Here is a 15,085-nt window from a genome sequence, read left to right as displayed (position 1 = left end):
GAGGGCCCTCGTATTTGCTGACTGACTGCACTCGATTACACTGATCTCAATGGATATACACCAAACGTCTGTCAAAATCAGACTGGTATCTTGCCACACAGTCACCTTCTGCCTACTCTACGAAATAGGATACCAGAGTATAAAGAAACCCCCACAATTGTCGCTAACCTGACAAAAGTGATTAAATGTAGAAGATATACTACGGAAAAGTAACACACACATACTATGCGACTATCAGATACAATACCATAACACAACCAAACAACAGGAAAGCACTCATTATACTAAACATGGTGTTTAAAAGTGTTTGCATCAAATGTGCCAGGTGCCTATTTGTATTCGTCAGCCTTGGGATGGAGAGATTTCATTGCACTCCTACGATCTACTAAGTGTGCTGCGTTCTATCTACATCAGAAAACTGATATTAGTTTTCAACAAGAATACCTTAAGCAAGGGTATTTATAAGATATTTGACAGAAGGAATCAGGAAGTTTAATTGAATCTGTCTACCCCATTTCATGTTGAACGATCGACTGAATTATAGGCAACATGCATTGCATACATGCACGTCGTAGTGTGCCTGCCCCCTGCCGTCTCTAATCGCCATAACCAAAACCAAATAATGTCGCCGCAAAGCGTCAGTAAACACTTTATCTCTAACAAACGTTGTTCCCCAAGACGTGATGTTTCAGCTCTAGATGTTTGATGCAAAGGCTTTGGAACATGCTATATACACAAGCTTTCCAAATTTTTTTAGTGCTGAACATTAGTTCTGTTTCAGTCTCATGCCTCTGCAATTGGATACGGATCCCACTTCAACGAAAAGATGTTCATGTCTTTGCACACTAAGACCCGCCGACATTTCAGCACACCAAAATTTTCTCTTACGACTGTCATCAGTCTCGACTCCTGTCCTCAAAAACAATTCCCTGCCGGATACTACATACCATATAAATGCAGACATTTGCTCATCTGGTAGCTCTGCCATGTAAAATTGCACGACTTAGCAATCGGTACGATCTTGCTGCGAGGAAACAAGGTTTTCACACTCGTCATCATTATTACGTAAGAGATACATTTCATTAGTTTATTCGCTATCTACTCGGTGACATCAATATCACAATTTCTCTCTTACCTAGAACATCCACCTCACCTGCATGGTCCAAAAGATTCGTCACAGTCACAGCTTTTCTTTCATATGATTATCATCAGTAGCAACAGTTGTGTCACAGTTGGCTACTGGAATTACATCATTTTGCTCAACAGCTACCTCCTAAGACCCTCGTCGACAGAAAAGGAAGAAGGGTAGAGCACTTGCCGGCGAACGCAAAAGTCCCGAGCTCGAGTCTCGGTCCGGCACCAAGTTTTCATCTGCCAGGGGGCTTCAGATCAGTTCAAACTACGCTGAATAGTGAAAATCTCATTCTACAGGCAACCTGCTTGTCTCCTATAAACCTGCGAGAGCAACGGTCCGATGCGACATTGTAACTCCTTGAGAGTGGAATACCTCACCACCTGTCTAATTCTGTACTATCGCCTCGTCTGCTGTTTCCCCAATACTCTTCGCTTTCCGATGACGGGGTCTCTAACATTATTACCGTTATTACACGATAGCTACGACCAGTAACCTCAGAATTTGACTGGTCACCTGGCTTCGTTCCTCTCCTCATAAGACTTTCCATATTCCCTTAGGGGATAGGCGAGGTCTTATTACATTTTACCCGGTACTGTGCTATTTCGGTATCAGTCTAACCATCGGATAGGACTATCTCAGATCTTTTCTTACACCTCTCACGAAACTACCGTCTTAGTAGCTTCCACTCTTATTTCTTTATCTTCTCGTTTTGCTGTTAGTTCTTCAATTCCTTTTCAGGACCATCAAATTTGATAGGACTGCTAAACATTCACATATAAAATGTAGAAGATATACTACGGAAAAGTAACACACACATACTATGCGACTATCAGATACAATACCATAACACAACCAAACAACAGGAAAGCACTCATTATACTAAACATGGTGTTTAAAAGTGTTTGCATCAAATGTGCCAGGTGCCTATTTGTATTCGTCAGCCTTGGGATGGAGAGATTTCATTGCACTCCTACGATCTACTAAGTGTGCTGCGTTCTATCTACATCAGAAAACTGATATTAGTTTTCAACAAGAATACCTTAAGCAAGGGTATTTATAAGATATTTGACAGAAGGAATCAGGAAGTTTAATTGAATCTGTCTACCCCATTTCATGTTGAACGATCGACTGAATTATAGGCAACATGCATTGCATACATGCACGTCGTAGTGTGCCTGCCCCCTGCCGTCTCTAATCGCCATAACCAAAACCAAATAATGTCGCCGCAAAGCGTCAGTAAACACTTTATCTCTAACAAACGTTGTTCCCCAAGACGTGATGTTTCAGCTCTAGATGTTTGATGCAAAGGCTTTGGAACATGCTATATACACAAGCTTTCCAAATTTTTTTTAGTGCTGAACATTAGTTCTGTTTCAGTCTCATGCCTCTGCAATTGGATACGGATCCCACTTCAACGAAAAGATGTTCATGTCTTTGCACACTAAGACCCGCCGACATTTCAGCACACCAAAATTTTCTCTTACGACTGTCATCAGCCTCGACTCCTGTCCTCAAAAACAATTCCCTGCCGGATACTACATACCATATAAATGCAGACATTTGCTCATCTGGTAGCTCTGCCATGTAAAATTGCACGACTTAGCAATCGGTACGATCTTGCTGCGAGGAAACAAGGTTTTCACACTCGTCATCATTATTACGTAAGAGATACATTTCATTAGTTTATTCGCTATCTACTCGGTGACATCATTATCACAATTTCTCTCTTACCTAGAACATCCACCTCACCTGCATGGTCCAAAAGATTCGTCACAGTCACAGCTTTTCTTTCATATGATTATCATCAGTAGCAACAGTTGTGTCACAGTTGGCTACTGGAATTACATCATTTTGCTCAACAGCTACCTCCTAAGACCCTCGTCGACAGAAAAGGAAGAAGGGTAGAGCACTTGCCGGCGAACGCAAAAGTCCCGAGCTCGAGTCTCGGTCCGGCACCAAGTTTTCATCTGCCAGGGGGCTTCAGATCAGTTCAAACTACGCTGAATAGTGAAAATCTCATTCTACAGGCAACCTGCTTGTCTCCTATAAACCTGCGAGAGCAACGGTCCGATGCGACATTGTAACTCCTTGAGAGTGGAATACCTCACCACCTGTCTAATTCTGTACTATCGCCTCGTCTGCTGTTTCCCCAATACTCTTCGCTTTCCGATGACGGGGTCTCTAACATTATTACCGTTATTACACGATAGCTACGACCAGTAACCTCAGAATTTGACTGGTCACCTGGCTTCGTTCCTCTCCTCATAAGACTTTCCATATTCCCTTAGGGGATAGGCGAGGTCTTATTACATTTTACCCGGTACTGTGCTATTTCGGTATCAGTCTAACCATCGGATAGGACTATCTCAGATCTTTTCTTACACCTCTCACGAAACTACCGTCTTAGTAGCTTCCACTCTTATTTCTTTATCTTCTCGTTTTGCTGTTAGTTCTTCAATTCCTTTTCAGGACCATCAAATTTGATAGGACTGCTAAACATTCACATTGTTCAGAATTATGCACTGGTGCAACGAAGCATTCAACACGCAGCGTCCACGTACGCAGTGCCTACCTCGTGTTAGGCTCTATGTTGGCGAAAGTCGGACTCTAAGATCTCACACACTTACAGGAGTAGGAAGAGGAAAGTCGAGTATGACGTTTACTGTTTTGGACCCGTAAAAAATCTTCGTGATTCACGTGATATAAAGAAAACCGCCGTCTGCCGACTGCATAACACGGCATGATCCTACATCTTGCAACTATCATGCTCCACTGTTGCTCCTTACTGCCAGTAGTTCTCTGTCTCTCGCTCGTATAAATCCTACAGTGGCTTCCTTGATATCATCTTGTAAATTTAACCACTGTTTAAACTGATTGCTTGATTCAAGCCTTTATGTAGGACTGTGACAGATAATACCAAGATCATAGGGTATGGAATCACCTTCTTTGGTTTCCACTAGTTGGAGAGAGTGGGGAAAGTAAGTAGTATTAATTTATCTTCGTTCAGGCCCTGATGAGCACAAGGAACCAGACCTGTCACCGTGTCATCCTTTTCCAATGCCATCATCGGATGTAGTATGGAGGCTGGTTCAAATAGCTAAGAGCACTATGGGACTTAACTTCTGAGGTCATCAGGCCCCTAGAACTCAGAACTACTTAAACCTAACCTAAGGACATTACACACATCCATGGCCAAGGCAGGATTCGAACCTCCGACCGTAGCGGTCTCGCGGTTCCAGACTGTAGCGCCTAGAACTGCTCGGCCACCGCGGCCGGCTGGTATGGAGGGGAATAGGGTCAGCACACCGCTCTCCTTGTCGTTGTCGGGTTCCTTGAACTTGGAACAACTTCTGATCGGTCGAGTACCTTCCCAGTTGCCGGCCGCTGTGGCCGAGCGGTTCTAGGTGCTTCAGTCTGGAATCGTGCTGCAGCTATGGTCGCAGGTTCGAATCCTGCCTTGGGCATGGATGTGTGTGATGTCCTTAGGTTTAAGTAGTTCTAAGTCTAGAGGACTGATGACCTCCCATATTGCTTAGACCCATTTGTACCTCCCCAGTTGGCTCCATGATGCTGACTGGACCGCGTACCAATCCTCTCACCAAAGAAAATTCCCTGGAAGCAGCGGGTATTGAACCCTTGTCCCTCAGATGGCAGTTAGCTGCCCTGACCATTCAACTACGAAGGCAGACAAGTGGGACAAGATAATGAACAATATGACATGCTATTTGTAGGTACCCAGTATATAGTAACTAGAATGGGACACTGCCTGGAGGTGCCGGCCGACTGTCCGAGGAGGTCGACTCTCCGAAACGCAACAACAGCAATTGATTAACAACAAAGACAGCACGACAAAATGGCAACATACCAAAATGCAAGTCTGGAGAGCCTGTACCTAGAAATACCAGGAGCGATGCAACACTGAGTACAATTGACAATACGAGAGCGCAGTCGGATCACGACTGAGGACCGGGCCTATGCTCTGCTAAGCTCTACAGCGCGGCCGCAGGCGCCGATAGACTGCCGCGGGGGGAGGGGGTGGGGGTGGGGGGGGGGGGGTGTCTAACGATGATGCAGTGACAGCCATACTCACAAATATTAGGAGCGTCGCCTAGCAGCTGTCGTTTACCTTCTGATGGGCTTTCGAGCTCGTCTGTTCGGGATACCATACAATAGATGCTGGTACTTAACACGCATGCGCAGATCGCTTGCTACAACGCTGCAGTGGCCTTGTTCATAAATGGTACCTGCTTGAAAAATCATGCCTCATATTTCTTGAGCACTACTTTCATTAGTGTCCGCCTTCCTAGCTGAAGAGTCGGCTCGGCTGACTGCCATGCAGGAGACCCGGGTTCTATTTACTTGGTGAGAGGACTGCTGCAGGATGTATTCAGCCTTGTGGGTCCAACTCAGGAGATGCCTGAGTGACTAGTGGCAGTTCCAACGCCTCTTCAAACCGCGTTGGGTGAATCCATTGGCAGAGGGTGACACAGCGGTCGATCGCGCCCGATTGGCACTTCTAGGGCCAGAACGAGAAACTTAACCTAGTTTTACCTTTCTTTCGTGTCTATCCATAAGTCCCTATTAGTTTTTCTTTTTCTTGTCCAATCATAGGGTAAAAATGATGTTTAGGAGGAATTAATTTAATGTGGTGCTCCTGTCGATGTCGTAGGGCGGCATCAGGGCAGTGGTGTGGACGGACGTGGTGCAGACAGTGATGATGTTCGGGGCAGTGCTGCTGGTCGTCATCAAGGGCACCATCGACGTCGGAGGGCTGGCCGTCGTCTGGAGCCGCAACGTCGAGACGGGCCGCCTTGATCCTCCAGCGTGAGTGTCACGTCCTCACGTGCTTGGCCTCGCTGGCACTACACAACCACTAACGCTCCAGTTAAATCTCAACGTTTTCATGTTGTTCTAGGACTCTCTAACAATAATTTTATGTTGGAACTCTTTCTTTTGGACAGTGTTCGCATAGAGAAACAACAATGTGGGATATATATATATGTATACATATATGGAGATCTTCTGTGCACAGCCTGTCGCGGTGGCCGAGCGGTTCTAGGCGGTATAGTCCGCAACCGCACGACTGCTACGGTCGCAGGTTCGAATCCTGCCTGGCCCATGGGTGTGTGTGATGTCCTTAGGTTACTCAGGTTTAGGTAGTTATAAGTTCTAGGGGACTGATGACCTCAGACGTTGAATCCCATAGTGCTCAGAGCCTTTGAACCATTTTGCGCATGCACAAACAGTTCTCGAAGTCCTACGGGAATCGGCAGTAAAGCCGCGAGTAATGAATATAATGGGCAGGGGCACTATGAATTTAGTGCGGGACAATAAGTTTCGAATGTGGAACTCACGGGAGGTGTGCCAGAGTCGCACTGTCCTCTGTGTCCACGGTGCCTCAGATGGATAGAGCGTCTGCCATGTAAGCAGGAGATCACGGGTTCGAGTCCAGGTCGGGGCACAAATTTTCAACTGTCCCCGTTGACATATCAACGCCTGTATGCAGCTAGGGGTATTCATTTCATTGCAATAATAATATGGGAATTGTCTGTCTGGCTTGACGCAAAACACTTTTCGTTATTTGTTTACTTGTTTTTCCCCAAACTAGTTTCGGCGATAAATATCGTCATCGTGAATGTTTGTAAGAATGCTATAACTTACAATAAATAAGGTCGTATGAAAGTATACGCAGAAAACTATATTCAAAAAATAAACAGTAAAAATATGTCATAATGTGTTACAATACTTGTATAACTATACTATTTTATGTGTGGCAGAGTGTTCTTTGAACCACCTCTAGAATATTTCTCTAGCGTTCCGTTCCCTAACAGCGCTTACCGTATATGAATATTTAAAGCTCTCTATGTGGTGTCTGCTCTTTCGGACTTACCTGAAAGAACAGTTACTATTTGATCCTGGAGCCAGTATGGATCAAGACACAAACTAATTAATGACATTTGGCTGCTAGTGGATATTGATTTACAGAGCATCTGCCTAGTGAGAAGAATACCCGAGTTTGTATCTCGGTATGGCATAAATTTTCAGATGGGACCTGTAACCACGTCCTCCACTTGCCAGAAATGCTGATCATACTGTAAGAAATTTATGGTGTATTGTAGTGTATGTATGATTATATTGAAAATAAGACAGTCACGGTTGCAAAGTTATTTTTATTTATCTAATAGGAAAACGAATTCTAATTAAATAACTATCATAGAAGAATTATAAGGCATTGTTCCAAGTGAGCCAATAGCTTAACTAAAACCGGAAACAACACTGACGTAAGACTATGAAGCGAAATTCACTGCGCCGGCTACCAAAGGTCTATGTCAGCCACATACACATAAAACCGTCTAGATGAAAATTCGGCCATCATAGTTAGTAAAAGGTTAGGTTTTTATGTTGGTAACGTCACGTAGCGCTCTGTATGAAAACCACTGGCTATGCTGTGTGCAGTCTGTGGCTGATTGGCATTGTTGGAATATTTGCTATTGTAGTGTTGGGCAGTTGGATGTGTACAGCGCATAGCGTTGCGCAGTTCGAGGTGAGCCGCCGGCAGTGGTGGATGTGGGGAGAGAGATGGCGGAGTTTTGAGAGCGGATGATCTGGACGTGTGTCCATCAGAGAGAGTAAATTTGTAAGCCTCCCTGATATATATATATATAATGACTTTTGAACGCTATTAAGGTAAATACATTGTTTGTTCTCTATCAAAATCTTTCACTTGCTAACTATGCCTATCAGTAGTTAGTGCATCCAGTAGTTAGAATCTTATTTAGCTGGCAGTATTGGCGCTCGCTGTCTTGCAGTAGTTCGAGTAACGAAGATTTTTGTGTGGTAAGTGATTCATGAAAGGTATAGGTTATTGTTAGTCGGGGCTATTCTTTTGTAGGGATTATTGAAAGTCAGATTGCGTTGCGCTAAAAATATTGTGTGTCAGTTTAGTGGCTATGAGCACTATGGGACTTAACTTCTGAGGTCATCAGACCCTAGAACTTAGAACTACTTAAACCTAACTAACCTAAGAACATCTCACACATCCATGCCTGAGGCAGGATTCGAACCTTCGACCGTGGCGGTCGTGCGGTTCCAGACTATAGCGTCTAGAACCGCTCGGCCACTCCGGCCGGCATCAGTTTAGTGTTGATCAGAATAAGTAAAGAGAGAAACGTCTGAGTTCGTTCAGTTCTGCTCAGCTGTTTCAAAATAAAATAACGTAAGAGGTTTACCTGACAGTAATTCATAAATTTTTGTAAGAGGAGGTTTCAAAACCAACGATTAATTACAAATACCTCTGAACTGTTATAGCAGCAAGTAGTCATGCGTACATCACACTGGCCTGGATGCGAAACAGCTGGGCAATCTAACCGGCAGCGGCACTTAAAATTACCAAATGGCGAATGGCCTCATATATCCGCGCTAATACAACGAAAGCAAGACAGTTGCGGGTGAGGCTAATATGAAGCTGATTAACCTATACTTGATAAGAAAGATTGAAGTAGAGTAAATTTAAGATGTAATGAAAATTAAAGTTACTGAACATGTAGTATTGGCCATCCAGATTACGTGCAATATTATGGTGCATACTGTACATACTAGGTAAACAGTATTGTGGCAATCAACTATAATATAAAATTATATGGATGCGTGGTGTCTGTTCCTTCGAAAGCACAGGCACCACGCAGATCCCGCAGCTGTGAAACACTATATGTAAATGGAAGAGGGATCACTGGATATCAGCAGCAGCGGGACATTACGCGGTATCAGCGGCATCCAGCGAAAATCTATGCTGAACCGGGATTCGAACCCAGGATCTCCTGCTTACTGAGCACGTGTGGCACCCAGGGCACCACCCACGACGCAGCGTTATCGCAACTGCACACACTATCGTGGTACGCCCCACGCCGGTCAACATTCCTTCATTTATTTTTAACAATGTCTCTTGAACCTGGCATTGGTGACGATTCTGCAACTGTGAAAGATTTATGAACTTTACTCTCAACTGAACGACGAAGCGAGGTTGCGCAGTGGTTAGCACACTGGACTCGCATTCGGGAGGACGACGGTTCGATCCCGCATCCGGACATCCTGATTTAGGTTTTCCGTGATTTCCCTAAATCACTCCAGGCATATGACGGGATGGTTCCTCTGAAAGGGTTTCGAAAAAGACGATCGTGTGAAACCCAGCTCGCGCTATTCGTCCTCGATACTCAGAGGGCCATAGACACGGGTTCCCAGGTAGATGCCGTGTTTATTAGCTTCCGCAATGCGTTCGATACAGTTCCCCACAGTCATTTAATGAACAAAGTAAGAGCATATGGACTATCAGACCAATTGTGTGATTGGATTGAAGAGTTCTTAGATAACAGAACGCAGCATGTCATTCTCAATGGAGAGAAGTCTTCCGAAGTAAGACTGATTTCAGGTGTGCCACAGGGGAGTGTCGTAGGACCGTTGCTATTCACAATATACATAAATGGCCTTGTGGATGACATCGGAAGTTCACTGAGGCTTCTTTCGGATGATGCTGTGGTATATCGAGAGGTTGTAACAATGGAAAATTGTACTGAAATGCAGGAGGATATACAGAGAATTGACGCATAGTGCAGGGAATGGCAAGTGAATCCCAATGTAGACAAGTGTAATGTGCTGCGAATACATAGAAAGAAAGATCCCTTATCATTTAGCTACAATATAGCAGTCAGCAACTGGAAGCAGTTAATTCCATAAATTATCTGGGAGTAAGCATTAGGAGTGATTTAAAATGGAATGATCATATCAAGTTGACCGTCGGTGAAGCAGATGCCAGACTAAGATTCATTGGAAGAATCCTAAGGAAATGCAATCCGAAAACGAAGGAAATAAGATGCAGTACGCTTGTTCGCCCACTGCTTGAATTCTGCTCAGCAGCGTGGGATCCGTACCAGATAGGGTTGATAGAAGAGATAGAGAAGATCCAACGGAGAGCAGCGCGCTTCGTTACAGGATCATTTAGTAATCGCGAAAGCGTTACGGAGATGACGGATAAACTCCAGTGGAAAACTCTGCAGGAGAAACGCTCAGAAGCTCGGTACGGGCTTTTGTTGAAGTTTCGAGACCATACCTTCATCGAGGAGACAAGCAGTATATTGCTCCATCCTATGTATATCTCGCGAAGAGACCATGAGGATAAAATCAGAGAGATTAGAGCCCACACAGAAGCATACCGACAATCCTTCTTTCCACGAACAATACGAGACTGGAATAGAAGGGAGAACCGATAGAGGTACTCAGGGTAACCTCCGCCACACACCGTCAGGTGGCTTGCGGAGTATGGATGTAGATGTAGATGTAGATGTAGAAAGGGCACGGCCGACTTCCTTCCCCGTCCTTCACTAATCCGCGGAGACTGATGACCTCGATGTTTGGTCTCTTCCTCCAAACAACCCCAACCCAATCCTCAATTGAACGATCTTTCTGACGTTAGCTGCATTAAGAACGAAGTTCTCATCTGTTAGTGAAACATGAAAGTTTGTGCTGAACTGTGTCCCGAACTCGGGTTTCCCGCTTTTTGAGCGATCTGCGTAACTAATTCGGCTATCCGATCTCGCTTCCAGGGCCGAACCAAATTTCCATATGTAGTACTATTTACGACCCCATCACTTGGAAGTTTTCTTGGATTCCCACCCCAAAGTTTTACTTATTTTTAACTATGTCTGAAGAAACAGATATTGGTGACAATCTTGTAGCTGTAGCAAATTTATGAAATTTATTCGAAATTGCAGGATATCTCTGACATTAACTGCACTTATGTATAAAGATGTCCGCTGCTCGTGGTCTCGCGGTAGCGTTCTCGCTTCCCGAGCAGGGGATCGCGGGTTCGATTCCCAGCAGGATCAGGGAATTTCACCTGCCCCGAGATGACTGGATGTTGTTGTGTCGTCTTCATCATCATCTTCCATCCCCATTACGGTCGGAGGAAGGCAACGGTAAACCATCTCCACTAGGACCTTGCCTAGTACGGTGGTGCGGGTCTACTGCATCGTTCCCCTACGCTCTGTCAAGGAGCATAGGACTTCATTTCCATTTCCACATATAAGGATATCTCTACTGGTCATATGAAAATATGTGACGGGCTGGGACTCGAACCCAGATTTCTCAATTATTTTGAGTGCTCACATGAACCACTTTGGCTATTCGAGCACGCTTCCATGGCCGGCCCAAATTTCCATGTGTAATACCCTCTACGACACAATCACTCGCAGCTTTACTTGGATTACCGCCCTAGATATTGGTTAATATAGGTCTGCTGGTATTACTTTTCTGGTCTGTGATGTAAGGGCTTCTTTTTGAGAGGTGTTCGGCTCTGCTCCGTCACTTATATGTTTAACCTACCCCATCCGTGTGATTTCCTGTCCCGCCTGTAGTAGTGATGTTTGTACAGGGCGTAATTATTGAACTATATGAAGTAATATCGTTATAACTTCTGAACGGTTTGCGGTAGGAAGTTCAAAAAAAAATTCTAATGTGTGTGAAACCTTATGAGACTTAACTGCTAAGGTCATTAGTCTCTATGCTTACACACTATTTAACCCTAAATTATCCTAAGGACAAACATACACACCCATGCCGGAGGGAGGACTCGAACCTCCGCCGCGATCAGGCGCACAGTCCACGACTGCAGCGCCTAGACCGCTCGGCTAATCAAGCGCGGCTAGGAAGTTCAAACTGCACGACTGGCCGAGTCAATCAGCAGAACAAGCGCATTTGGAGGACTGAGGATCCGCATTTTGCGATCGAGAAGCCTCTTCACCGTCAACGGGTGACTGTGTGGTTTGCAATGTCCAGTCACAGAATAATCGGTGCGATATTCCTTGATGGAACGGCGACTACCAAAAGGTACGTGAAGGTTTTGGAAGGTGTTTTTATTCCCCATTATCCAAAGTGGCCCTGATTTCGATAAGATGTGGTTCATACAAGACGGAGCTCAACCCCATCGAAGCAGGAATGTGAAAAGGGCTCTAAGCACTATGGGACAACATCTGAGGTCGTCAGTCCCCTAGACTTAGAACTACTTAAACCTAACTAACCTAAGGACGTAACGCACATCCATGCCAGAGGCAGGATTCGAACCTGTGACCGTAGCAGTAGCGCGGTTCCGGACTGAAGCACCTAGAACCGCTCGGCTACAACGATCGGCCAGGAAAGTGATTGATGTCCTGGAGGAGCACTTTGGGGGACGCATTCTGGCTGTGCTGTACCCAGAGGCGACTGGAATGGGGCTCGATTGGTCGCCATATTCTCTGGATCTGAACACATACGACTCCTTTTTGTGGGACTATATTAAAGACAAGGTGTACAGCAATAACCCCAAAACATTGCTCAGCAGAAAATATCCATTCAGGAGGTCATCGACAGCATCGATATTCAGAGACTTGAGCGGGCCATTCAGAATTCCACTTTTCATGTGCGCCACATTATCGCCAATGGGGGGGGGGAGGGGGAAGGGGGGGGAGGATGGTCATCAGTGTGCCGACTGGTTGGATGCGGCCCGCCCAAACACCCCATCTGCGCCAACCCCTTCATCTTATAGCACTGGGGAACCTATGTTCTGCTCAGCCACTTAGGTATTCGACGTACTCCATCAGTTTCCTCTCCCATCCTACCTGTAGTAATGATGTTTATTCAACGTTTTTTGTGTCGAATTAAGTGTCTGAAAGCCGTTGTTTGTAACTAATTTACGTTTTTCTTCATATAGTTCAATAAGTGAGAGCCTGTAATACATTGTTTTCGCGAAGACGACGTGAAGTTCCACCTTTGCCAATCCTTTTATATTTGTATTTGTTTCCTTCTTATTGCAAACTCAGCGACAGAGTTTACCTTACTTACAGACTGGACCTGGACCCCACGGTGCGCCAGGCGCTACCCAGCCTGCTGCTGGGAGGCGCCATACACTGGCTCTTTATAGCAGGCGTCCACCAGATCATGATGCAGCGCTACCTCGCACTGCCCACGCTAGCCAAGGCCAACATGTGAGTATGTGTGACTTGCTCGCAGAATACATGACCAAGCGAACCCAGTCATTACATTATCTGCGGGCCGAACCGCACAATAACCCTGGGTTCGGTATGGGACAGCGGTGGGGTGGGTGGACTGCTGTGGTTGTTGTGGGGTTGTGGACCACTCCGTCGTTTCTAGATCCCCGCTTTCAATATACACAGTACACAATACAATATGTAATATGTAAAAGGGAAATGTTGTTACGAAATGTCTCGAAAAGTTCCTGATCAATCTACTTCAGATTTGTACACGATATTCTAATGAAAATTCGGGTGGACATAGGCTATATACTTACAGTACATATAATATACAAAGGCACAGTATATGTAATGCACAAAGGGAAAATATTGTTACCAAAATTCACTCAAAACCGGCTGCGTGAAAGACGACGCTCTGCTGTAAAAACGTGCGGTTTTGTTTCTTTTGTCATAGGCAGAACACAAGGCTCACAGTGAGAGAGGGGGGGTGGGGAAGAAGATGTGGACAGAGGGGTGGAAGGAAATGGACAGAGAGTGAAAACAGGAGATGGACAGAAAGAGGCGGCAAGAGGAGTTGGAGACACAGGAGGAGGAAGTGATGGACAGAGAGGAGGTGAAGGGAGGGACAAAGAGAAGGAAGGAAGAGATGGACAGAGGCAGCGGAGGAGAAGGCGATTAGGATGTATACCCAATTCTCATACTTGTTAGAAACGTGTGCTTTCTCTTTTCTTCCTTCTCCACTTAACCAAACTGAGCCAAAGCAATTCTTGGCTGTGTACAGAGAGTTTCATATAAATATTGACTGAATATACAAATTTCTGGCATAATCTATTAATTATGAGGTATAATCTTACGTTAAGGTTAACATCTTATGACAAGTATTAAAGTTAGATTTTGTGTGTATGACTTGATGGGGGTAACTTACGGCGCAAAGATTACTCAGATTAAATTCTCCCAACATTTGAGAATGAGACCACTTTATCACTTCCCACTAACTTTACACATTCTTACAAACCTTAGAGAATTTTTTTGTCTCTGAAACTCCGCACAAATTAGTAAAACGAAGAAATTTCATCCCTTAATATATTTTTGCTGTTTATTCAGTAAAACTTCACTATCAGGCATGACGTCTAGTTTAGTACTTCTTTGTTACTACATCTATTCTCAAGAAATTTGTCAGAACAATATACACATGTACTACTTAATTTACCTGCAAAACCAGATCATCGTACGACAGGTAATTCAAGAGATATGAAGTCATAAAAACTGAGTTGCGTGGAAAAACTAGATTACCACAACAGTTGATTTGTAAGATAATCAGACGTTTGAAGCAGTTCTATGCATGAGAGTTAGATTCTTTAAAAAATCAGGGTTGGGGGTGAGGAGGTTACTAGGCGGCGAACAGGACCTCCTGTGTGGTCAAAATTACTTAGACGATTTATCAGACAGAATCAGCTGCGCTATAAAATTGTTGGCGATACTGAAGAGTACAAGAAGCTATCGTCGTCGGACGATGGAAAGGAACTGCAGAATGATCTGGAAAAAATTTCTACTTCGTGTAGTGAAAGGCAGCTCTCTTTCAATGTTGACAAATATAAGATAATGCCTGTAACAAAGAGACAGAACAAGGTAGAATATGGCTACAACATTAGTGGTGAACATGTTTAGTATAACCAATCGTATAACTATTAGGGGGTAAAGATGAAAATCAGTATGAAGTGGGGCGACCACGTTTATTCAGTTCAAAAATGTGTGTTAAATCTTATGGGACTTAAGTGCTAATGTCATCAGTCCCTAAGCCTCAACACTGCTTAACATAAAGTATCCTAACGACAAAAACACACACCCATGCTGGAGGAAGGCCTGGAACCTCCGCCCGGACCAGCCGCACAGTCCATGACTGCAGCGCCTTAGATTTATTCATTATCAGGAC

At 44.6% G+C, this 15,085-nt stretch overlaps 1 protein-coding gene across 1 annotated transcript in view; it reads left to right on the top strand.

The window, feature by feature from the left end:
* LOC126278211 (sodium-coupled monocarboxylate transporter 1-like) overlaps positions 1-15,085 on the top strand; it is a 193,936-nt gene that overhangs the window by 88,007 nt on the left and 90,844 nt on the right. Inside the window, exons 7-8 of the mRNA XM_049978145.1 lie at positions 5,805-5,959; positions 13,006-13,146. Of these exons, the coding sequence (XP_049834102.1) occupies positions 5,805-5,959; positions 13,006-13,146 (296 nt within the window). The remainder of the gene's footprint in view (positions 1-5,804; positions 5,960-13,005; positions 13,147-15,085) is intronic.

The sequence above is a fragment of the Schistocerca gregaria genome, chromosome 6 (genome assembly GCF_023897955.1).
Source record: "Schistocerca gregaria isolate iqSchGreg1 chromosome 6, iqSchGreg1.2, whole genome shotgun sequence".
NCBI lineage: Eukaryota > Metazoa > Arthropoda > Insecta > Orthoptera > Acrididae > Schistocerca > Schistocerca gregaria.
The sequence above is the reverse complement of the archived record's forward strand: the minus strand, read 5'-3'. Positions and strand labels throughout refer to the sequence as shown.